General features: G+C 37.3%; 4 protein-coding genes across 6 annotated transcripts; 1 reads left to right on the forward strand and 3 right to left on the reverse strand.

Annotated features, from left to right (window-relative positions):
• Positions 1-271: 271 nt before the first annotated feature.
• On the reverse strand, positions 272-3,125 carry LOC112191319 (vesicle transport protein SFT2B). Of its 2 annotated transcripts, XM_024330633.2 has the most exons (6): positions 2,783-3,121; positions 2,609-2,662; positions 2,068-2,141; positions 1,336-1,453; positions 1,151-1,209; positions 272-612 (listed from the first exon to the last, which is right to left on the reverse strand). In XM_024330633.2, exons 1-6 carry the CDS (start codon positions 2,996-2,998, stop codon positions 534-536), a joined length of 600 nt encoding a protein of 199 aa, XP_024186401.1. In that variant the 5' UTR covers positions 2,999-3,121; the 3' UTR covers positions 272-533. The 2 variants fall into 2 exon arrangements, with proteins under 2 accessions (XP_024186401.1, XP_024186402.1); XM_024330634.2 differs by lacking the exon at positions 2,609-2,662 and having other exon boundaries at positions 2,783-3,125.
• Positions 3,126-9,344: 6,219 nt separating this feature from the next.
• Positions 9,345-11,646, forward strand: LOC112193526. 2 transcript variants are annotated; one of them, XM_024333708.2, is made up of 7 exons: positions 9,345-9,574; positions 10,026-10,120; positions 10,224-10,261; positions 10,375-10,762; positions 10,858-10,939; positions 11,032-11,085; positions 11,164-11,646. In XM_024333708.2, exons 1-7 carry the CDS (start codon positions 9,370-9,372, stop codon positions 11,454-11,456), a joined length of 1,155 nt encoding a protein of 384 aa, XP_024189476.1. In that variant the 5' UTR covers positions 9,345-9,369; the 3' UTR covers positions 11,457-11,646. The 2 variants fall into 2 exon arrangements, with proteins under 2 accessions (XP_024189476.1, XP_024189477.1); XM_024333709.2 differs by having other exon boundaries at positions 9,347-9,574; positions 11,179-11,646.
• A 339-nt stretch (positions 11,647-11,985) lies between these two features.
• On the reverse strand, positions 11,986-15,556 carry LOC112193527 (cathepsin B-like protease 2). Its single transcript, XM_024333710.1, has 11 exons — positions 15,401-15,556; positions 14,711-14,764; positions 14,513-14,593; positions 14,219-14,375; positions 14,091-14,095; positions 13,932-14,006; positions 13,701-13,826; positions 12,845-13,063; positions 12,589-12,702; positions 12,474-12,509; positions 11,986-12,370 (listed from the first exon to the last, which is right to left on the reverse strand). Exons 1-11 carry the CDS (start codon positions 15,458-15,460, stop codon positions 12,233-12,235), a joined length of 1,065 nt encoding a protein of 354 aa, XP_024189478.1. The 5' UTR covers positions 15,461-15,556; the 3' UTR covers positions 11,986-12,232.
• A 780-nt stretch (positions 15,557-16,336) lies between these two features.
• LOC112193525 (protein SUPPRESSOR OF GENE SILENCING 3) lies at positions 16,337-21,080 on the reverse strand. The gene is made up of 6 exons (XM_024333707.2): positions 20,904-21,080; positions 18,245-19,220; positions 17,789-18,086; positions 17,300-17,544; positions 16,955-17,097; positions 16,337-16,827 (listed from the first exon to the last, which is right to left on the reverse strand). The coding sequence occupies exons 2-6, from the start codon at positions 19,217-19,219 to the stop codon at positions 16,599-16,601; spliced, it is 1,890 nt and encodes a 629-aa protein (XP_024189475.1). The 5' UTR covers position 19,220; positions 20,904-21,080; the 3' UTR covers positions 16,337-16,598.
• Positions 21,081-22,274: the final 1,194 nt, after the last annotated feature.

Below are 22,274 nucleotides of genomic sequence, written 5' to 3' on the forward strand. Positions count from 1 at the left end.
ATAAGCTTGAAAAGGAGACTGGCTTTCCTCCCTGGTTATTAAGCTTGATGTCTCCAAGATGGCGCTTCCCCCTTGATTTTGTTTGCTATATGAATAAAATGGAATAAAAATTCAAGCTCGCTACGTCTTACACTTCTATGAGTTCCATTTTCATATCTAGTAGCAACCATGCACAAGGAGAAGATGAACAGTTTGCATCTCCAACAATGAACCATTTCATTGGTACAAGCTGGTTTGTGTAAATATGTTCATTCTGAATTGGTCAGCAATGTGAACTGCAGTTTCTCTTTCATTGATAGTTTGATGATATATCTCAGAAAGTCATCCATACAACATAGCCATGAAAATCTTTTCTTATGGAAATGGGGAAAAACAGCTTTGGTAGAAATTAGTATCTCAATCCATACAATTTACATTTCAAATCTGTGTATTTGACTGCCTTGCTTTATGTACCACAAAAAACTCAAATGTGTACAGGAAATAAACTTCCTCCAGAAGATGAACCACAAGCCTTCTGGTTGGTGAATATCAGCCTAAAATTCAGTGTCAAAACAAGCTAGCATGATCTTCGATACCATGGACCTTGCAAAAGGAATGTAGCTCAAGCTATACCTGTTACTCAAAAGACCAAAGAGGAAATAAATGAATGGTAGCAATAGAAATAAAACAAGCAAAGCAAACACATGAAAAGACTAGTAATATGGCTATGATTTCAAGTTTCAAGTGATTGAAAGTGGTGGCGACCCCCATGACTAGCTAGAACGTGATCTATGATAATGTTTCAAACTGAAGTTAAGACTAAATAGAACAAGAAACTATTGAACCTGAAACTGATGACACTTTCTGAATCTCCTACGTCATTTGTATCCTTAAACCAAAAAATTTATCATCTTGTTGCTATTGACATACTTTTCACCATCTCATAAACCCAAGAAATAATAGGTTGATACAGTATGTTGTTGCCCTAAAACGTATCCTAGATCTCCATTTTGTTTATTTATAAGACAAGATATCCACTATTCTGGAAATTAGCAAAGCTACAACAGAGGAGACTAGGGAAAAAAACAAAGCAAGACAACAATAGGAAAAATGTGAGAGAACACTAAGAAGCTAAATGACAGCTGTACTCATTATAACAAATATCACATACCAAACCAATGCACCAAATTCCAAAATTATTGCCAAAAGTGTCAATATTTTGTTATGAGCCTGCTCAATGAAAGCAAGAAAATTAGTTAACATCAGAGACCCAAAATAATTCCAAGGAAGATAATAACACCAAAATATACTAAATAATCAAACTGTAAAAGAGGGTGAAGCCATAATGAAACTTACATAGAGAGCACAAAACAATGCAATTATTATGCTCGCAATGTATATGGCTGTCGCATAAATGCGAACAGGATCCAGCATCATTGTGACTTGCCGTTTAGGTCCAATGAGGAATGCTGTGCTGCCATACAAAAGGTTCTGAGTTAACATCTAAAGTTAAAGAAAGGTTCCTGGAAAATTAGTCTTATAGAATACGGACTAAAACTTCTTTTGCAAAAGGGAAAATAAAAATAAATAAAAGATACAAAAATAAAACCATAAGAACCTGAATGAGCAAGAACACATATACTGTTACACATTATGACAAAACATCAAGGTGACACTAGTTTGTTCTCTTATCTTTAGATAAGCAGACAAGGTGTTCGAGTTCTTTTTTTTTGTTACAAAGACAAGGTGTTCAGTATTGACCGACATCATTTGTTCCCTTCCCAAAACTTGCAATGCAGATAAATAAAATTTTAGTACCTTCATTCAAAACCATAATAATTGCATGACATGTGACAACAAGTAACTAAAGAAAATCAAGAATCTCGTCTTAAATGGAAGAATTCCTATGACATTGTGCTCAATATGCAAATAGCAATTCCAATTCCCGAGCAGAAATAAGATGGTGAGAAAAAAAAAAAACACAAACTCGAAAAATTGCTTTCAAAAGTCCAGCCAAACAAAAAATGTGAAACTGCTGTTTTTAGCCAACAGCATCATAGATCTCATGAGAAGCAGATATACACAAACCTGCCAAGTGAAAGCAGATTCCCAAGTGTGAATGTAATTGCAAACTTGATTGGATGGAAGAAAACAAGCATCGACTGTCACAAGAAAAGAAGCCCACACATCAGTACACCAAAGAAGGCCACCAATATCTATTCAAGTCAATTTTTATCTGTCCTATCACTACCAGGGCAGTTTAACTGACCCTGACATTCAAATTTGTCAAGATCCAGAAACACGTTAAAACAGCACATACTGGAATAATACTCTATTCTACTTTGCTCGAATACCTTCCTAACTAAAAGTACACAGATACTAATTACTATACAAGTGATTAGAGATCCTAATTACTGATGCCGAGTTGTAGACAGTAAGTTAAAACTCCTACAAAGGGCACAAATTGTTGGTTTCAAGCCTCCAACACAAAAGTTTCGATAAGCGCTAACAGAAGTGCAAGAATCTAATAGCAAAAAATAGCTTTCAATGACAAAACTAAGCACAAAAGCACAACAATCTAAGAAGAAACCAAGCACAAAGAGAAAACTATTGGATGCTTAAAAATTACCAGGAGTGTACAAGTCAATCCAGAAGCCAAGCAGATGGCGAAGCCATAAAACCTCTGTTGAATCACAGAGAGAGAGAGAGAGAAATAAAAAAAAATCATTATAAATTGAAAAGGAAAAGAGAGGAAATGCAGATGCAGACGATAGATCTGAGCGATGAAGGAATTGATAGATACCTGTTTGGTGGACAAGGTGCAGTTGCGATTGAAGTCGTCCATGAAAGAATCCTGGTGCTGCAGAGCAGAAGAAGAAGAGGCGGCTTCTTCGTCGTCGTCGTTGTCGGCCTCCATTCCGACGAGCATCTTCATCTTGTCGAAGGCTTGGTTGACGTTCACCTTTTCAAAGGCTTGGTTCATCTTCACCTTCTCAAAGGCTTGGCTAATCTTCTCCATCTCTCTCTCTCTGATCAATGATCACACAGCAGCACAGATATATGAATCAACTGCAAAATTGTTCCTTACTCTACTACCGGCTCCCAACAACTCTCTCTCTCTCTCTCTTATTTGTGAATGAGACAAGGTGCCTACTTCTTCTTCTTCTTCTTCTTTTTTTTTTTTTTTTTTTTTTTTTTTTAAGAAGAAGAAGTGGAAGGTTAACTTTTTTTCACTCTTCCTTCTCGCTTTTACCAGTTCACCGTGACTATTCGTTTTTACTTTTTACGGCCACAGTATGGATTTCCTAACATTTTTTTTCTCCCCAACTTAAGAGTTATAACTCTTGATGGTAGCTGCCTACTAGAGTACTAGTTGCTAAGACCCCGCTTTGTTTAGCTTACAAACATCAAACTTTTAAGGACTAGTTTGAGACTACTGTGACTTTTAAAAAAAAACTGCTGCTGCTGTGTTTTGAAAATAATTAATTATGAATTAAAACAGTTTTATGTATGGTAAATAATATTCTTAAAAGTGCTATTAGTACATAAACTAATTGCAGAGCTTGTTTTGATCCACATCAGCTTCTAAAAGCAACCTCTGGGCTGCTTCTAAAATTTGCTGTCAGTGACCTATAACTTTCAATTACAGCTGTTTTTTATTTATTTACCAAACACAATAAAGCCTAAAATTTTGAACAAAAGCTGATTTTTTTTTAAAAGCAAAGCAATCCCAAACTGGGCCTAAATGGCTCTCTATTTTAATTTTTAGTTATTTGGTTTTTAATTATACAGAAAGTGATATAAGGCTCTCTAATATTACTTTTGTTAGTTTAAAACATTCACTTTATGTTGTTGTGTATAATTTATAAATACAAGAGAAAATTTCACAAATGGTCACTCAACTATAGCTCATTTGACACTTTGGTCACTCAACTATTACTTTGTCAATCACTTTAGTCACCGAAGGGATATTTTGTCTCATTTTACTCACTTCTCCGAATCATTCCGATTCATATATCTCAATTTTCATGATTGGTTGGACGAAAATATCATTTATATTGTGGAAAATAAAGCTTCTTTTTAATGAAAAAAATTAACGGAGTGACTAAAGAGAATAACAGAGTTAAAGTTGAGTAACCAAAGTGATATATTTAAAAAGTGAGTTACCAAAGTGTCAAACATGTAAAAGTTGAGTGACCATTTGTGACATTTCAAAAACTAATATAATTAAATTCAAAACTAGCTAAAATAGAAAGAATTGATGTAGAAGTATTTTAAATTGTTAGCCAAATAACTATTTTAGCTCAAATTTGTTTTGAAAATTGCTAGTATTACTAAAGTTGCATGCATGCTCTATGACCATGTTTAGCTTTTTAGCTATTGTAGCAACTCCACCAACCTCTGCGGGTTCTTTATTTTAGCTTTTAGCTATATGATTCCTAAATATATAAAGCTCAAATTTGTCTCGAAAATAGTTAGTATTGCTAAAAATTCATGCTCTATGAGCATGTTTAACTTTTTAGCTATTGTAGCAACTCCACCAATGTTATGCCTTGCATCAAAAATTTAACTTGTTACTAGTTACAATTAGTGAAAGACGATTTTACTTTGTGGGTTTCTGTTTTACCGTTTAGGGGATAAAGAGTTGACTTTTTTCTTAACCCGATGATTTAGAAAAATATTTTGTAGAAGTTGTAGAATACGTTAAACAGAGTTCGTAGACACGTAGTTTGCCCAAATCAGAGTTCGAACAGAAAAGTTATGATTGAAAAACTTAAGTTACTATACCTTACCTTGGTGTACTTATTGGGGTTTCTATTTTTGGAAAGGGGGAGAGAATTATTGCAGCAAAGCTGAGGACTTCTCTTTTTCACTGTTCGGACCCGAAATCGAATTCCGAAGATTTCTTCGTAGTTAGACCTCCGCCGGGCACGCCACTTGTCACAATTTGATCCTCTCTTCCTTCTCTTCTATCCCATATAAGTATTTCACGTTGACATGCCTTGATTCGAGCTAATCAAAGTGAGATTATTCAAATCGGCGAATCGCGCAATTCTCGTTAGGTTTCTGATTTCCGGCGGTTCCTGGCCGGAAATTTTGGTGGGTTTTGTTGCTTGGGAGACACTGATCATTTTGCAATCCATCTTGTAGCTCAATTTGGCTGGAGGAGGAAGAATCGAAACTGAACAGTGGGATTCGCCAGATTTTTTCTTTCGGGTCGATTTTCGGCCAATTGGTTGTGAAGTGGTTGTTTGTGTAGTACAAAAGTTGTTGGGTTTGTTGTGAAGATCAATTTGGTGTAGGTGGTGTGGCTTGGTTTGGGCTTCGGTGCAGTGGCGCGTGTGGCCCACGCGTTACAGTGCGTGGAGGCCCATGCAGCCACTTAAAATGCTTTGTTTTAGCTTATAAATCATACCCTACACTTCATGTTAGAAAATTTGAATTTAGATATTGATTGGAAAGTGTTAGTTTTGAAATTATTGGGTGTTATATTCGGATGTTATCCTTAGAGAATTTGCGAATGTAAAAGAGGATTTGGAAATTGGTAAATCGTTGAGAATCTTGGATTTCGAGTATTAAGAATCTTAAATTGGAAAAGCCGGATTTAGGGGAAATGATGAGTAAATTGAGTTGTTATTATTTCGAGGAAGTAATTGTCGATTTTAAATTGTACCCCTATTATTATTTATACGCTGCCAATTTGTACATGACGTACTGAGCCCTCGAGTGAGAAGGATCCTGACAGGCAACTGTCACGCCCCTGGTTTTTAACACAAATAAAAATCGATATATAATCTCATAACTATACAAGGGTGATGGTTCAGCCATCAATACAAAATACCTGAAAAAAATTTTCCTTTTAAACCAAGTACATATTGATGCCCTGAACCCAGTATGTCAATACAGACCCGCTCCACAGAGTCATATATTACATATGCATACGAATTAAATTGTCACAACAAAATAAAATGTACATGCTCCTCAGAGCTACTACAACAGAAGTCTTTCCAACGGTAAAGTCACAAAATTGGCTTGCTACCGTATAGCTGTAAGCACGCGATCTCAGCTTCAGCCACGATTTTCCTGACCTGCAGGATTAACCCCTACACCATTGAATCGGGCACCAGATTGCCACACAAAAAACCCAGTAAGCTTAGGAAAGCTCGTATGAGTAAACTCAACACCACAAAGCAGAAACACATTTTTAAGTCACCTCAACCTAAACAACGATAAACACATAACTCACAACTACAACCATCTGTTTCACAACCTTCCATAACGTGCTTACGTAGGTCAACTCGTGACTAAAACCACATGCTCGGATTCTCAACCTAGCATCCAATTACACAAATTCCAGTCAAACAAAACCTCCTCAAGTAATGTTTGGAAATCCTTTGACGAACAACGGTGAGTCACAAAGATCACACTCATTTCCTTCCCACCGGAAGCCTTTGTCATCAACATGACATCAAGGTGAAAACAATTAATCACCTTTCTATCCTCACACAGAGCACAATCGTCACCACTATGGATTAAAGATCAATCAAACCATCAATCAATACAATCAAGAAGAAGACAAGACAATCACAATTCAAACAAGCAAAACAATTCATAGTAACCCCTACGTACAGTTTTAGTTGAGGAGGTCACATTAAGACAAGCAATTCAAGTCATAATAATCATCATAACCCCACACTCTGACATCCGTATGTAGCTCCTCCGACCATCACAGCAGTCCTCTCGATCTTTGTTAACTTAATAACAATTCAACTCCACTACCGAGCAGTCATCACACTGATCATCACACAGATTTCACCGATCATCACACAGATAGCCATCATCCTACTGATCATCACTTCGATTTCGCTGGTCATCACACAAATAACAATCGTTAGACTGATCATCACACAGATTTCGCTGGTCATCACACATATAGCAATCATCCAACTGATCATCACATATATTTCGTCGGTCATCACACAGATATCGGTCATCCAACTGATCATCACACAGATTTCGCCGGTCATCACATATATAGCGATCATCACAAAGATTCATCACACTGATGTCATCGATTCATTACACAGTTATTCCTACACAAGCTTTACATGACCATCATCACAAAGATTCATCACACTGATATCATCGATTCATCACATAGATATTCCTACACAAGCTACCATATCTTAAATCTCAATTAAGACGGTCATACTAGACTCATGGTATCTCAACACATGAAATTCTACAATCACAACTCAATACACAATTTCACCATTCTAGAACAATAATGAACTCATTTCAGTTATTGTTCACATCACCACGAATCCACCAATACATATGTAGTCATCCACTCAGGAATGCCACTAATACCAACTATAGTCATAATTAACCTAATAACTCCAAGACAATATGGTAATTATGCTCATAACGAATATCGTGAGATTTACTCACCTCTGAATCCCGATGCGTCTTCACACGCTAACCAAGACAAGCACAAATCGCCGTAATCCACTCAACACAAGCCTCGAAAGCTTTGAATTCTGATGAACCCTAGAATCCCAAATTCCAAAATTCGATCTCCACAAAATTCCTTCACAAAAGTCGTTTGTGAAGGAAGTTTTCGGAGAAACCCAACGTATAAAAAATCAACCTTTGAACCCCCCTAAAACCATATTCTTCGAATAAAAATTAGTTCGAAACACTTCCGCTCCATCCACGAGCCACGAAACCGTCCAATACTCACAATTTAGATTCTGGAAAATCCTCAAAAAATAATAACGAATTTCTGGGGCACTACAGCAACAGGCATAACTGAGAGGCTTACCAGCGAGTGTACCTTTGTTTTTAAATTAAATTACGCATGCTATAATAAATCTTCGATTATATTTTCAACTTGAGATTTAAAATATTTGATTAAATGTGATTTCATTGGTATCGAAAGGAAATGAGTTTTTGAAACGTGACTTGATAAGGAGGCTATCATTGTTACATGCATGCATTACCTGGTCGGTAGTACCCTCCAGGTAATAGTTTGGTCGGCAATACCCTCCAGATGACATGAGGTAGTTAGTTGGCAGTACCATCTAACTATCTGTGGTTAGTAGGCAGTACCCTCTAACCACCACCTCCTAGATTTCGATTGATAGTACCCTCCGATGCGTCATCTAGTCGGCAGTACCCTTCAGATGGCATGAGATGACTAGTCGGGAGTACCCTCTAGTTATCGAACGTTTTATACTGAAATGTGGATTTTAAAAGGCGGATTTGGAATGATTTTTTAATTGTGCTGCATGCCAGATTTAAAGAAGAAGAAAATGGGAAAGCATTCACTTATTTTATTTTCTTTAGTAAATTACTTTATCTTTGTCCACTCAATCTAACGGTTTTCAATGCTTTTCCCTTGGCCCTTCTATTTTCAACTGCCCAGATTTCAAATTACTGAGGTCGTGTGTTTAGAAATCCAAGGCTTAGGTTCCATCGCTTCTGTTTTGACTGTAGGTTATTACCTAACCTACTCATGTAAGATATCAGCTTTAATTAGTATAATTGCTCTAATAACCAAACTTAAGTTGGAAGAATGTTTAATATTTGAGAATTTGGATATGGTTGCTAAGATGAATTACTATCTGGGATGTATACTTGGTGTTGAGATGTTAGTTTGAGCTTCATGTCCAAGTTTTGCTAAATTTGGGTAGTTCGTTTGTAGGGGAAATTCTGTCGAATTTTTTATAAAACTTTACCTAAGGTGGGCCCCGACAAGCTCGGTTCGGGTTTCAGTGTGAAATCTGGTTCAGGTTCTGTTAACCAACCTCTGTGGGTTCTTTATTTTAATTTTTAGCTATATGATTCCTAAATATATAAAGCGAGATGAGACTTTATATTTTTGTTAACTTAAAACACCATTTTTCAATTGTTTTTTATTATTATTATATTAGAGGGAATTGCTAGCCGTAAATATTTTTGTTCAATTTTAGTAACACACCTACCCAATTAGTATTTAGATTGAGGTCCATGAGGGTATCCTAGCAAAGTCACACTAATCCCCCGCCATAGGGGCACGAAGCCGAACGAGCCCTCAAACCTATTGGCTACAAATTAGCGGGAATTGAGACTCGAATGCTAGACGGACTCTCCCATATTAAGCTATTCGACTAACCTTACCACACCAGGTGGTTAAAACCTTAAACTTAAAGACTTAACCCTATCATCTCTTAATTAAAAAGTAATTTAAATTTAAGACTAGCTAAACTAAAAACTAGTGGACTTATTTTAGAAGTAAAGCCAAAGATATAGCTAATTAGCTAGCAATTTTAAAAACCTCTAATTGCATTTTAGTCCATATATGTTGGTCATATTACAAATTCATGAGTTTTAAATTTTTTCCAAGGTATGCAAATGGTTGCAGATAGTTTCTGGAGCTCGAAAACCAAGGCAAAGCAGGAGTCTTGTCTCAGATTGAAAGGAGCCGACTGTCTTTTTCATCCTTTTTTTCATCAAATTTCTTATCTTTACCTCCATCTTATTCAAATCCATTACAGCCCCATGACTGATTTCACCCTTATTGATTCTGAGACCGAGATCGAAGCCTCTCGAGGTAAATCAATTTGTTGTCTTCTTCTTTGATCAAGTTTTTGGTATGTCTTTCTTTTAGTGATTGCTGATATTTGGTATGTAATCTCACCCTTGTTAGTTAGGATTCTGGTCTTAGTTTTAAAGTTGGTGAATAATTACAGCAATCTTGTTCATGGGTTTTTGTGCAGTTTCTTTGGTTAAGTTTATGTAGAGTGTAGCAGAAAATTTTAGGAGTTGTGGGTTTTGTGGTTGTTGTGGTTATTTAGGTGCTACTTGTTAATGGGTTTTTCTGGTTTCAAAAACTTGTTATAGCCATGCAGTTCCTTTGGTTAAGTTTGTCGCAGAAAATTTTAGTACTTGCTATAGTTTAGTGTAGTCTGGGGGAGCTTTCCACTATCTCATCTACTTCTGGTTCGGTTTGGGACTCGGTGAGGTTTGTTAATAATGACAGAGATATTTGGTCGGGATATCAGGTACCAGTAGAACAAGAGTGAATATGGCTGAGGGATCTTCAATTGAAGGCCCCCAGGGGAAGAGGTTGCTGCAGCACCTTAAAGACCTACATGAGGTATATGTTTTTAGATGTCTCTCTCAATCTCATGTGTCTTTAAGATGTGCTTGAGCATTGGTGGTGTTGTTCACTTTGTTTTTTTTTCTGAATGTTATCCCAGGAAAACAAGACACTCATGAAGCTCGTTGCGGACAAAGAGTATCCTTTTGAGATCTATATGTTCTTTTTATTTTGTGAATCTATCTCATTACTAGTTCAAATCTGGTCTGTTACTTCTTTCCTCTGTGGTTTTGCTTAATTCTGTTCGGAAGAAAGCGTATTGAATCGTACATGATAGATTTTGAAGAGCTGAATGGCTTGAAAATCATTGTCAATAAACTAGAGAAACAAAATTTCGTACTCACCCAAGCAAACAGCCAGATGTTGCAAGAGCTACGGAGTTTGAGAAACCATGTGCAGAAAGTAGAACAACCAACTTTACCACCCGCCCAAGAAATAAACCAGGTGCAGGAAGCACAACAACCAAATTTGCAACCCCAAGAAATAATCCAGGTGCAGGAAGCACAACAACCAAATTTGCAACCTGCCCAAGCAAGAGTCCAGGTGCAGGAATTAGAACCACCAAGTTTGCAAGCTGCCCAAGCAAGTAGCCAGATGCAGGAAGAAGAACTTGACCTAGAAAATAGCCAGATATTGCTGGTACGTTTCTCATATAATAGTTGCTCAATGTTCATGGTTTTGTCCAAGATGCTTGCTTTTTCACATATGATTGAAAGATTCCACTTAATTTGTAGGAACTCAAATCACATGATCATATGTTAAGTTCTACTGACGAAGCAGTCCGGGAGTGTATAGATATGATCGAAAAACTTCAAGGTTTGCCAAATAGTAACTTAACGTATAATGTGGAATTCTGGATTAATAGAGATCCTCACTATAACAACACTGTTTACATAATTTTCCTCCAGCTTTGGGCCCTCCTACTAATGAAGCAATCCAACAAGTTAAGGCAAAGCTTCAAGGTCTGTCAACGGACTCAACGTCAATTCTGACATGTCATTTGAATTTTTGGTATCTTCTTACTGTATCAACCTTTTTAGCATATTTCCCTGCAGCTTTGGGCCCTCTTACTATTGATGCAGTCCGGCAGATTAGAGTGGGGTTTCGTAAGCTCCAGAAATTGCAGTGTCCAAGGTGTGAATCTAATAACACTAAATTCAGTGTTTTGAAAGCCAAAAGAATATCTGCCCCAAGGTATCACTGCAAAAATTGTAAAATGGAATGGACATTAGGGGGCGAAATAAGGAAACCTATTGTGCTTGGAGGCGTGAATAGAAGAGATCTTCTTCAGCAGCGCATCCAACGTGTTCAGCGTAGAAGGATGAAGACTTGAAAATAATTTATATTCTCAACATTGTAAAGTTTTGAGCTTGATATAGTTCTTGTTCCCATTAGCAAGATGATAATTGTCCAGCTTGGTTTCTTTCATTGAGTAGTACGGAGTTACCAAAACAAACTAGCACTGTAAACTTAAATATAGTTGTTGCATTAGTCAGTTCGACAATACTCTTTTAAGTTTACAATGTTCTCTGAAGCACAATGTTTCCCTTACGGAATTTCAACAATATCAGTTCTTCACCGTGTACAATTCCTACAATGAAGCCCTAATTCTTTTGTGTATGTCATGTGTGCTTATTAAGAACCCCAAGAATCTCAATTTGAATTATCCATTCTTTTTCTTTCCTGGAAAGAAGTTACAGTAAACTTGGCTTCATATCAGGTTGATAGTTTGAAACGAGGGCTTTGTGGTGTGATGGATGCATCATTTATAACCGGAACAATAGCCATCTGACTTCTAAAAGTGAACACTTTTTCTTTCCTGGTTTACAAACATAATCTTTAATAAGTTGACAGTCACTATCTCGAGACAAATCTTGTTACCCATTGAAAACTGAAAATCATGATGCCAAACTTACATTCCTTGAATTCAATGTTCTTATATTACAAGCCCTTTCGGATGCGAAATCAGCTGATTATTATCATACTGTTTGTGAAACAGTGTGTCCACTATCAAGACATGCATCAAACTATGTTCACAATTGGACACAGCCAGCATCTAGTTGCTTCATGGAGATCATTAGTAGAAAACAATAGTACAATCTACATCGGTCAAACTGAAGCAACATCCCCGAAATCATCCATGCTTGCAACCTCGCTTATAAAATTTTTCGATGAAGGCAAGCCAGCAACCACATCCTCTTCGATTCCACACTCGTTTGTTCCTCTTTTGATCATGAAGTAACCATCCTGCACAACATTCACAGTAGACGACACATTTATATGCTATCCTGGCTATTTGAATAAACAACAAATAGCTATTTCAAAGTGAAACAATTAAATGGAAACATACATCTCCCCAGCTTCTATTCCACTGATTCGCGATAAGCTGAAACACAAGAGTACAAGGTCAAAACGTAAACCCAGAAAACTTTATGCTTGCAGAAAATAATAGCATGTCAACATACCCAATAGTCCTCTCCAGCGTCAGATGTGCCCCACCCAATTAGCTTAACAGCATGACCTCCCAGAGCATCACCTTTAATATGCTTGTAAACTCCAGATTTATAGTATGCAAAATCCTGTAAAATGATTGCAATATTCTAAGAATCAGATCAAGCCAGCCCAGTCTTGCAAGAAAAACAGCACATGACAGTTGACAGACAAGATATGCATATGCAAAACAGAGCATAGATTGGAGATCAGAAATATGAAAGAACTTGCCTCATAAACGGTGAAGGCAACTTCAACTGGTCCGTTCTTATAGACTTCCGCCATAATACTGTGTGGATCAGAATGGATCCTATATGCGCTGACACTGTAACGCTTTGCCTGGTTCCACATCTGGTTCCCATCTACACACTTTCTAATGCACTTTGGTGTAGGATATGCAGGCTCACAACCAGGGTGGGAACAGCCAGTTTGATCAAAGTATGGATCACACTGCCAGATTGAAAAATTATAAGGACCTTACACTGGAATTAAAAAGTAATAGAGAACCTCGAATTTATATGAACAATTCCAGTGCTAATAAAAAATGGAGAGAAACACAGGACCCATTATGTCTAGGTAAATACAGGGACCTACACTTCTGGTAGTTAGAATAACCTAGCTTACTACTTGTATGAACTAAGAAAAGGTTCCTGTCACAAAAAAGACTTGCAATTCTAAGAGTGAGCAGAAACACTCATTCAACAATGAAGAAGGACTGGACTGCTTTCAGGGAAGGATTGGAAATGGTCCTTAGTTGCAAAAGGCTTGCTTCTAAGGTCTGCATTATATATTTATATATAATATCAGGTAGACTTTGTTTTTGCTGTGAGGGTTAGGATCAGAGCTGATTATAATCTGAAATATATCTAACACGACTTTTGATATTGATAGATAACATGTAGATGCTAAAACAAGGTGAATGTATCAATGTCTTCTTCTTCTTCTTTTTCCTTTTTATTTATTTTTATTTTTATTTGGTTCTTCTCCATTTAGATATGCAAGACAAAGCCGTCCTAATAAGATCAGATATTTTAGACTAATCAAAGAAAATCAACATCAGACTAGTAATTTCATAACAAGTTGCTACCTCTTCAGTGACAACACCGTGGTGGACAAAGTAACGCCATGCATAAATTGGAATTCCACCATCACAACCATTTCCACACATAAAACCACAGCACGCTAAGAGATCATTAACAGACAGAGATGTGTTCTGAAATGAAACAGAGGTTAAAATTAAACAAAATTAATATAATATATATAATGAATAATGAACGAGAGAAGCAGTGAAGTTGCTATCAATGAATTTTTCAGTTACCTTGCCAAATTGGATGCAGAAACGATCTGATAGTGCTTCAACAGCAGCAAAAGCCCAACAAGAGCCACAGTGACCCTACATATTCAAAAACTTGCCTTTTAAGTTTTGGAATACATTTGTGTGACAAAAGATAACAGGCATGTATATGAAAATTATTACCTGATCTTCATTAAAGAAATTGATCCAGCATTTGACATACAAATGGCAATGGCAAAGAATCAGAACCTTATGTTTTTAATTGAAAGAAACCTTGATTATCAACATATAAATGAAAAGAAGATACCAACCTAGAATTCGTCCAATGGTGGTGCACTGAGACCAAGCCTCCCTTGCATCAAAACTATTTGGCAACTTCAAGGATTTCGGATGACTTACTATGGGTACACCCAACAATTCCTTTTTGGGTATTGGTTTGACTCCCAGAAGATGCATAAACTCACCAACCTGTGCAATGAAAAGCAAATCTTGAGAGCCAGGAGTCAAATGTAGAAACCAATATATACATTTGTGAGACTGTTGAGACAAAAAGAGGAAAATATTTGAAATTATCGTAGAGAAGATGCCACTGGTTAAAGGCTTACAGTGTAATTGGAGAGGCGAGGACTCATGGCAGCTTGCCATCCTGCCTCGGGGTTTTCATTTATCTCCTTAATGATGGACTCCTGCAGGGCGATGGTGAGAGTCAAAACAACAATAGCGGAGTTTCTTCACAATTAATATTGCAATGAACGAGAAGCCGCCCATTTCTGAGCAAGCAAGCAAGTTGGAATCATATATACCTGAAGAACAGGAGACTGGAGCTTACTCTGGGAGAGCGGTTTTGCTGCAACAAACTGTCGACGGTAGAACGCATTAGGTTGTTAGAATAGTAACTTTTGATGATAAGTAACATAGAGAAAACAAGTCAATGAAGTCATGAATCCAACCAACTCACATAAAGCCCCAATTCCCCAAACACTTAGAAACTTATTTTCTTGATGGTATCACAAATAAAGTGGTACGGTAGGCAGTAATATTCCATAATAAACACGAAGAAAAATAAAATTAATTTCCTCTATGACTACTGATTCCAACTTCAATAAATTACACATGATTTCACAACTCATCAAGTGGTATTAAATTAGTAAGAAGAGTTTTGCCAAAGTAATATGCCTCAATTATTTTGTTAATTTATTCAATAAATCCAATCAGTTATCTGATCTTGATCCATCTCTCATATCAATAGTTTTTTTTTTTTTTTTGGATATATCATATCAATAGTTTTTGCTGAAAGAAGAGTTTCAATTAGTTTTACTGCATGGTTTAAGGTGTTACAGAGACTCAAACAGTTGCGTCTGATAAGATATGATGCGATTGATTTCAAAGGCAAAAGTAAAATAAGAAAATGGAAAATAATGAGGTTGGCAAAATTGAAATGAATTCAGGTCAGCTATAAAACGGGATCGGAGGATTGGATTAGAGATTCGAACCTGCGAAACGGCCCCAAAAAGTAAGAGCAGAGGCAGAAAAGAGAGCTTCGCCGCCATCATCGTCTTCACGTTTTGGTGGGGGATTGGTCTATCTTCTATGAAGGTAATGAAGCAAAGCCAATGCTTCAGGGCTCTATTTATGACTTTACGAATAGGTAAGATGAATGTTCCTCGTTGGAGATATTTTGATATTATTATTATTATTATTAAAATTGGAATATTGGTAGTCGGAAAAGAGAGGATAATGACAGTGACAGGAAACGAAAGCCAAGGGAGAAAAACAAACCTCTACAAGTCACAATTGTTGGCGGGATTAAACTGTTTTCTCCGTTTTTCTGTTGTGCACGCAACAAACGACCGGATATTCTTTACACCGGGCAAACATACTACGGTGAGGCAGCTCAATTATAATTACGATTGTGTTTTGAAACTATTCTTATTTATTAAAATAAAATACTTAGAACATATTCTTACATGTTTGCTGATTAATACCAGCTACGTGATACGTTTGCTCTATATAAGATTCTCACAGACGACGTCGTTGTGGAGTGTGAAAAATCTATTTATTGGACGCCACAACTATATACACGGAACCAATCCGAAAATAGATACCCTGCCCTATTTCGGTTGGTCACTTTTTCTCTCTCTCTGGTAGATTTTATTCTGTGGGTTAAAAACAAATGGTAAACCAACGATAAACGCTGGCATAGATGTTGGTGCAAGCAAATCATGTTATATCAATCTTACCCAGAAATTCTTGGGTACATTTAACAGGTGCGGTTCATGTATAGGCGACAATCACCAGAATGGTGAAGACTCTTGCATTAGCACTCGGCACCCTCAAGAGCATTTGATGAGGGGCATCCAAGTCCGTTGCATAGTCTTCTATTGTGTACATCAAAAACCTAAAGATGGATTTTCCTACCAAGGGTGGGTGGGAGGGAACAGAGAGAGAAGAAACATTTCAATGAGGATAAGGAAAACACCATTCCATGGTTCAATAACATACCCATCACCGCTAAGCAACCACAATATCCATGGTACTATTTAGATGGTTGCTAATTAGCCTATTGCTTTCTGTAAAACTATGTGAAGCTATCATCAACCAGAACAGACAAGTTTTCAAAAACTGCCCTAAAGTTTCATTCTGACTAGTTGCTGGTTCTCTCCACCCTAACATGCAGTCTCTAGTTATATCTCACCCCTCAAAGTTCGCAGCTGCTTCAGGCTGAACCGTGGAGTACTTATCCATGAGCTGGGTTAATTTGGCATTGAAATCTTCCTCCAGACCAACCTCCTCCTCCCAGTGCCTCCGCTTCATTGCAGCCTTGTTCTCTCCATGAACTTTTATCAGCATGTCCCTCTCTGCCACAAAACCCTCCATCTCCTTATCTTGGCACTGGATGAAGTTTGCAATTTCCACCAACCTACAACCATAAGGAGTATGAATCAAACAAAATCAGAAGCATGTGGTGACTTTTCAATTTATTACCAGCATAGCAATCCTGGGTATGTGAAGGCTGTCCACCATATTCTTTGACAAAACTAATTTACCTGTCAAGTGATGGCTGGCCATGTGACTGCTTCACCTTCTCACGCTGCTCCTGCTGCAGCCTCTCAAAACCTTCTTCCTTAGCATCCCTTGATTCATGAATGATTTTGATTTGGTCTTTGAAAAATTGTTCTTGCTCATACATCTGCTCACAAAAGTAAATACATAATGTAAAACCATTTCAAACAATACAAAAGAATGGTTAAAACAACTTCAAAGCCCACCACAACATCACAAAATAGTCATAAACAACCTAGATAGTCTTTTGTCAACTGTAGCTCAAACCACATCACAAGTTTGAATCCTATTCTTGAGGTGTAATCAAATGTCACCATATAGAGCATTACCTCTTCCTTAGTTTCTTCATGTTGGGTTTTGGTCCTGTGTCTTACAATACGATTTTCCTCTGTTGTTTTGCGGAGCTTCTCACTAACAATACCAAGAGACTCTTCAAGAGCTTTTGCATGCCTCTGTTCTTTAACAACCCTGTTCTTCAACCAGATAAGCTGTTGATTGTCCTCGCTCATTTGCCTAAGATCATTCACAACCTTCTCCTGATATGACCTCATCTCAAACTTCAGCTTGGCTTTACCTAAATAGTAACAAAAGATGTCATCCACTTACCTTCTAAAGGCAAAGTTGCTTCCATGGGAAAAAAATAAAAAATCAAGATTTCCAACATCCACATAAATCAAAAATTTGGATCTTAATTGCAGAAGTAATTCTAAAGCATCAAAGTTACAATGTGAACTAAAGAGATCTGAGATAAAATCTGTGACTAGAGCCCAGAATACGGGACGAACAACATACAGTGAGAGAGAGAGAGAGAGAGAGACCTTGGGAATGTTGGTTAAATATATCCAAGTCATCTTTCATTGCCATGTACCCATACAGTTGACGCTGCCCTCCTGGATGAAATAAGACACGACTACTACGATCCCAAGCATCCCTGTCTGTCCTTTGCTCTATAAAATGCCTGTGCAGACGCTCCGCCTCAAAATAACCTCTTGCAGATGCCTCAAATATTAGGAGACTCATGCCACGGTGCCCCTGTGGTCCATAAGAGTGTCTAGCCCTTACAGCAGCATACGAGCTGAAGTAGTCAAGCAGCTCTTGATTCCCCATGCCTATCCACTGAAATTCAAAGAAAGGGACAATGAAAACCAAAACAAAACAAATAAATGAATATTTAGCAATCATTACAGCAATGTGAACCCGTATTTGTGACAATCAGATAATATAAAACAAACTTTAGTATGATCTAACTTTAAAGCAAGAAAAACTCAATCTACCTTGTCGTTATCATCCTGTTCAAGCCTGGTATTCATAATAATAACCATTGGTGGCCACACAATTTCATGATCCTTTTCCTCAACTGTTAGACCTTTCCATTTTCCAAATGCTTCACCAGCAGGTACAACTGTAGTTCCCCTCCTCCGTAACTCCTCATCCAAAAGTTCAGCAAGCTCTCTGTGGAGCCTCGCCCTTATTGAACCTTTAGTCTTGGCATGGGTCATGAGGGGCTGGAGCCCTCGGTACCAGTCAATGGCACCAGGACCCTTTTGGCAAGCAGGACAGTGCCACTGCCTCACAGGATCATTAATCTCCTCAATAGTTAAGCCATCCAATACCTCAAAAAATTTCTTGAGCAACCGATTCTTCTTTCTAGTTCCATGGCTCTTTACACTTGCATCCGAGTCAAATTCATCAGATAGATCATCATCAGAATCACCATCAGCATCAGATAATTCATCCCCATCGTCATCCACAGTAGCCACATAGTTGTTCTTGTCATCTTCGGGACCCTTAGGTTGAGTGGAACCAGCCCTAGACTGCCAGTTCCATCCATGGTCCAGTGGGGGAGGAATTACATGCTGCGGAGCCACAGACCTATTATCAAAACTCCTAGCAGTAGACTGCTGCCAGACATTTCCTCTCCCAGCCGATTTTCTAGAATCAGCAGCTTGTGATGCCCAAGCATTCCCAGCAGCCTGTGCTGATCCACCAATGCTCCGCATACTTGGCTTCTGAGCATCTTGCTGTCCCCAAGATTTAGAAGTAGAACTTTGAGAACCCCATGGTTTTGCAGTAGTACTTCCAGCCCTGTTCTTCGATTTCCTGCCAACTACCTCCTCCCAGTCTCCATCATCTTGCGTTGAGCCCAGGTCAATTTCTCCTATATCCTGACTCAACTGCTCAACCTTAAGGCTATTGACTTCAGAGACATGCTTTCCTTTGGGATTGCCACCACCTCGACTTGAACTCATCCTACACAGCAATTATTTTTTACAATCACTATTTCAGATTGAAGTCATGATAACAACATTTAAACTCTAAATGTACAGGATCAGGGCAATACAAGTAAAACACACAAAAACAATATATATGTGTGTGTGTGTGTGTGTGTAATAATAGTAAAAAGTAAAAAAAAAAAACAAAAAAAAACCTGTCTGTGCTCTTTCCTTTAACTATCAACATAAACTAATATGACGCTATACATTTCAACAGATCGACTAAAAAGTATCAATGAAGCTAGAAAATCATAAGCAGATAAACACACATCACTCAATATACTAAGCCAGCTTTGAATTACAAGTTCCAATCAAGTCTGAAAAAGAAAAATTGTTCAAAACAAATATGAAATCACATGAAAACTTAAAATCCAAGAAATACAAAATATAGTTGTAGCTCCATTAGCAAAAACTGAGTGTCTGCAACCATTTTCTAATGCAGAAACATAATGGTGAACACGGTACAACAGATGCATTGGAGAGAGTTCATTATTTCACTTAAAATCATGATAATATTTGAATAACACAGAAAATGCTGTTTGTGCTATTTCTTTGAACTATAAAAATAAGCTAACAGGACAGCATAATTTCAACAGTCCAACCCTAAAATGATCACAGTAAGTCATGTTACTCAATTTACTATGACCACTTCAAACTGCAACTTCTAAAATCTAAAAACACTGGAAAAAGAAATGTTCAAGGAAATATGGCAACAAATGAAAATTTTAATGTCCTAAGAAATATAGGCTATAGTTTTGCATCAATTGTTTTCCTACTTTTCTAATGCAGCAAAATAATGGGCAATATGGCAAAACAAAAGCCCAAGAGAGTTCATTTGAAATGACAAATCACAACACTCCACATTACCTTGATTTCTTTTCATAAACCAAAAAACTAATCCTATTAAACCGATAAACCCTTCAGTTGTTGAGTTTTTACCCCACATCTGCATTGAGTTTCCAAAATACAGTTCAAGTTTTAGCTGCTTAACCAAATTCAAACCACAAGACCCATGAACAAAATGAATTATTCAAGTCATCTATTACATCAAATGAGTCATAGAACTCCTTTATTCAATCTCCAACATGAAACTTTTATCTCTTATGTCATATAAAATGAAATAACATGATAGATGTCCAGTAAATTTTGTATTGTCACCGCATTGTTTCATCCGTCCGATAATATAGAAAAACCAATAAGACAAACCATAAAACCCAAAAAAAAAAAAAAAAAAAGAGTAAACCCTAAAAAATTACCAAAATCTTTTATACACAGGCATCTAGATAGTACAGAGACCTTGATTGTCAAACATAAAACCATACGAGATAAAAGAAAAACTCTTATTTTGCAAACCAAACAAAAAAGAGTAAACCCTAAGAAATTTCCCAAAGCCTTTATACACAATATGAAAGATCTAACATTCTGGAGTGAGAAAATTGAATAAAGTTCCAGAGAGAGAGAGAGAGGAATTCACAGAAGAAGAAGAATCCACATTTCACTCCGAACAAACGATATGCCAACGAAAGGAGATAAGACTGAAAATCACATATAGATTCACAAACACATATCTGGCTATAGATAGAGAAAATTAAAGTAGACTTATCTTAAGGGAGAGAAATGCAGACGTGGTAGAGAAGTTAAGAGAAGAGAAGCTCGATACCTGAGAGAGAGAGAAGCTGATCGTCGTGTTAGCGACGGCCGGAAAAGGAAACGTACGCGATGATCTGCCGGAGACTGACAATCACGCGCCTCTGAGTGGCACAGTGAGAGAGAGAGAGAGAGAGACTGAGCGAAAGGAGTGAAAGAAAACGGAGTAAGAAAAGCGTGAGAAGGAAGTCTTCACGAGACCCAATGCCTTTTATTGGGGGAGTCAGGCCGGATTCCAAATAGGTATTAAACCTGATTAATTAACTTTTCCAATTTTATTTCCAAAAGTTCCGTGCGGTGTTTTTTCGAAAAAAATTTCTCTAGCTCCGGACTATGATACATTGATACGCGTTCAGGTTAATGTTATTGGTTCATACAACATGTACTTATTGGTGATGGTTTTTTTAATTTAATTTGTCTTTTTTCTTTTCACCTCGACAATAGTTTTTACTAAATTCGAGTGATATTGTTGACTCAAATTACCACATGGTAATGCCACCTGGTTCCAGTAGAGGCCTCTGAATTACTGTATCATTTTATGTGGTTCCATTGATTTTCAAAGTACAATTTATATGGAATTCAATATAAATTGAATTGCGTGTAACTTTCAATATTAGGGTATCTCCGGCTCCTTTAGTCAAAAGTCAGATGTCATTTCAAAATTAGATACCCCTAATGTCATTACTATTCATTTAGATTTTGCATCTCCAACTCATTAGACCTATATTTATTTAATCATTTTAGACAATCATTTAATTACAATGTGAATTTATATAGGGAAAATAATATTAAAAAAATGTCATTTATACATGTTTTATGTTAGATTATGTTACACAAATTAATTCACATTAAATCACTTTATCTCCTACTAACATGACCAAAATTACATTCATGTCATTGTCTCTCTCTCTCTCTCATCACCGTTTACATCCAATCTCTTGGCTCCACCTTCTTCTTTTGCAGCACCGTCACCATGGCTCGACCAGAGCCCCGTGGTAAGCTCCAGCTCACCACTAACACTGCTCCCCTCTCTGCCAAGATCAAAGTCTGGTGTCAAGGACCTAGCCACGCTACCCTCTATGGATATCACTATCGAGAAATAAATTGAGCGTTTGGCAGTGAAGGTTAAGGAGAATCTGTTCAATTTTATGCAGTCGTTTTGTGGTGTCAAGGGCTCCAAGCTAGTGGTGCCCATGGATATATTAGATGGATGGTTCAAGAAGTTTCAGGAGAGGGCTAAGCGAGACCCCAAGTACTTGAAGGGCTTTGTGTTTTTTAATGAAAGTCTTGCTTAATTACTTTTTCAACTCTCTATCAACCTTTCTGTAAACTCTGAATCCTACCCACTGAATCTGCCATACAATTTTCTTAGCTTCTTTTATGT

Source organism: Rosa chinensis, chromosome 3 (genome assembly GCF_002994745.2).
Source record: "Rosa chinensis cultivar Old Blush chromosome 3, RchiOBHm-V2, whole genome shotgun sequence".
Classification (NCBI taxonomy): Eukaryota; Viridiplantae; Streptophyta; class Magnoliopsida; order Rosales; family Rosaceae; genus Rosa; species Rosa chinensis.

What these genes read in the sequence shown, in the direction of transcription:
- LOC112191319 (XM_024330633.2), bottom strand. Translation starts at nt 2,998, where the DNA reads ATGGAGAAGATTAGCCAAGCCTTTGAGAAGGTGAAGATGAACCAAGCC. An exon ending in GATTGACTTGTACACTCCTG is followed by an intron (nt 2,142 to 2,608) that starts GTAATTTTTAAG and finishes TTCTTGTGACAG; the next exon opens with TCGATGCTTGTTTTCTTCCA. An exon ending in CATTGTTTTGTGCTCTCTAT is followed by an intron (nt 1,210 to 1,335) that starts GTAAGTTTCATT and finishes TTCATTGAGCAG; the next exon opens with GCTCATAACAAAATATTGAC.
- LOC112193526 (XM_024333708.2), top strand. Translation starts at nt 9,370, where the DNA reads ATGCAAATGGTTGCAGATAGTTTCTGGAGCTCGAAAACCAAGGCAAAG. An exon ending in AAGCTCGTTGCGGACAAAGA is followed by an intron (nt 10,262 to 10,374) that starts GTATCCTTTTGA and finishes TCTGTTCGGAAG; the next exon opens with AAAGCGTATTGAATCGTACA. An exon ending in AGTTAAGGCAAAGCTTCAAG is followed by an intron (nt 11,086 to 11,163) that starts GTCTGTCAACGG and finishes CAACCTTTTTAG; the next exon opens with CATATTTCCCTGCAGCTTTG.
- LOC112193525 (XM_024333707.2), bottom strand. Translation starts at nt 19,219, where the DNA reads ATGAGTTCAAGTCGAGGTGGTGGCAATCCCAAAGGAAAGCATGTCTCT. An exon ending in ATTTAACCAACATTCCCAAG is followed by an intron (nt 17,545 to 17,788) that starts GTCTCTCTCTCT and finishes GTTACTATTTAG; the next exon opens with GTAAAGCCAAGCTGAAGTTT. An exon ending in GGCCAGCCATCACTTGACAG is followed by an intron (nt 16,828 to 16,954) that starts GTAAATTAGTTT and finishes TTATGGTTGTAG; the next exon opens with GTTGGTGGAAATTGCAAACT.
- LOC112193527 (XM_024333710.1), bottom strand. Translation starts at nt 15,460, where the DNA reads ATGATGGCGGCGAAGCTCTCTTTTCTGCCTCTGCTCTTACTTTTTGGG. An exon ending in TTTTTGGGGCCGTTTCGCAG is followed by an intron (nt 14,765 to 15,400) that starts GTTCGAATCTCT and finishes TACCGTCGACAG; the next exon opens with TTTGTTGCAGCAAAACCGCT. An exon ending in CTCGCCTCTCCAATTACACT is followed by an intron (nt 14,376 to 14,512) that starts GTAAGCCTTTAA and finishes TTCATTGCACAG; the next exon opens with GTTGGTGAGTTTATGCATCT.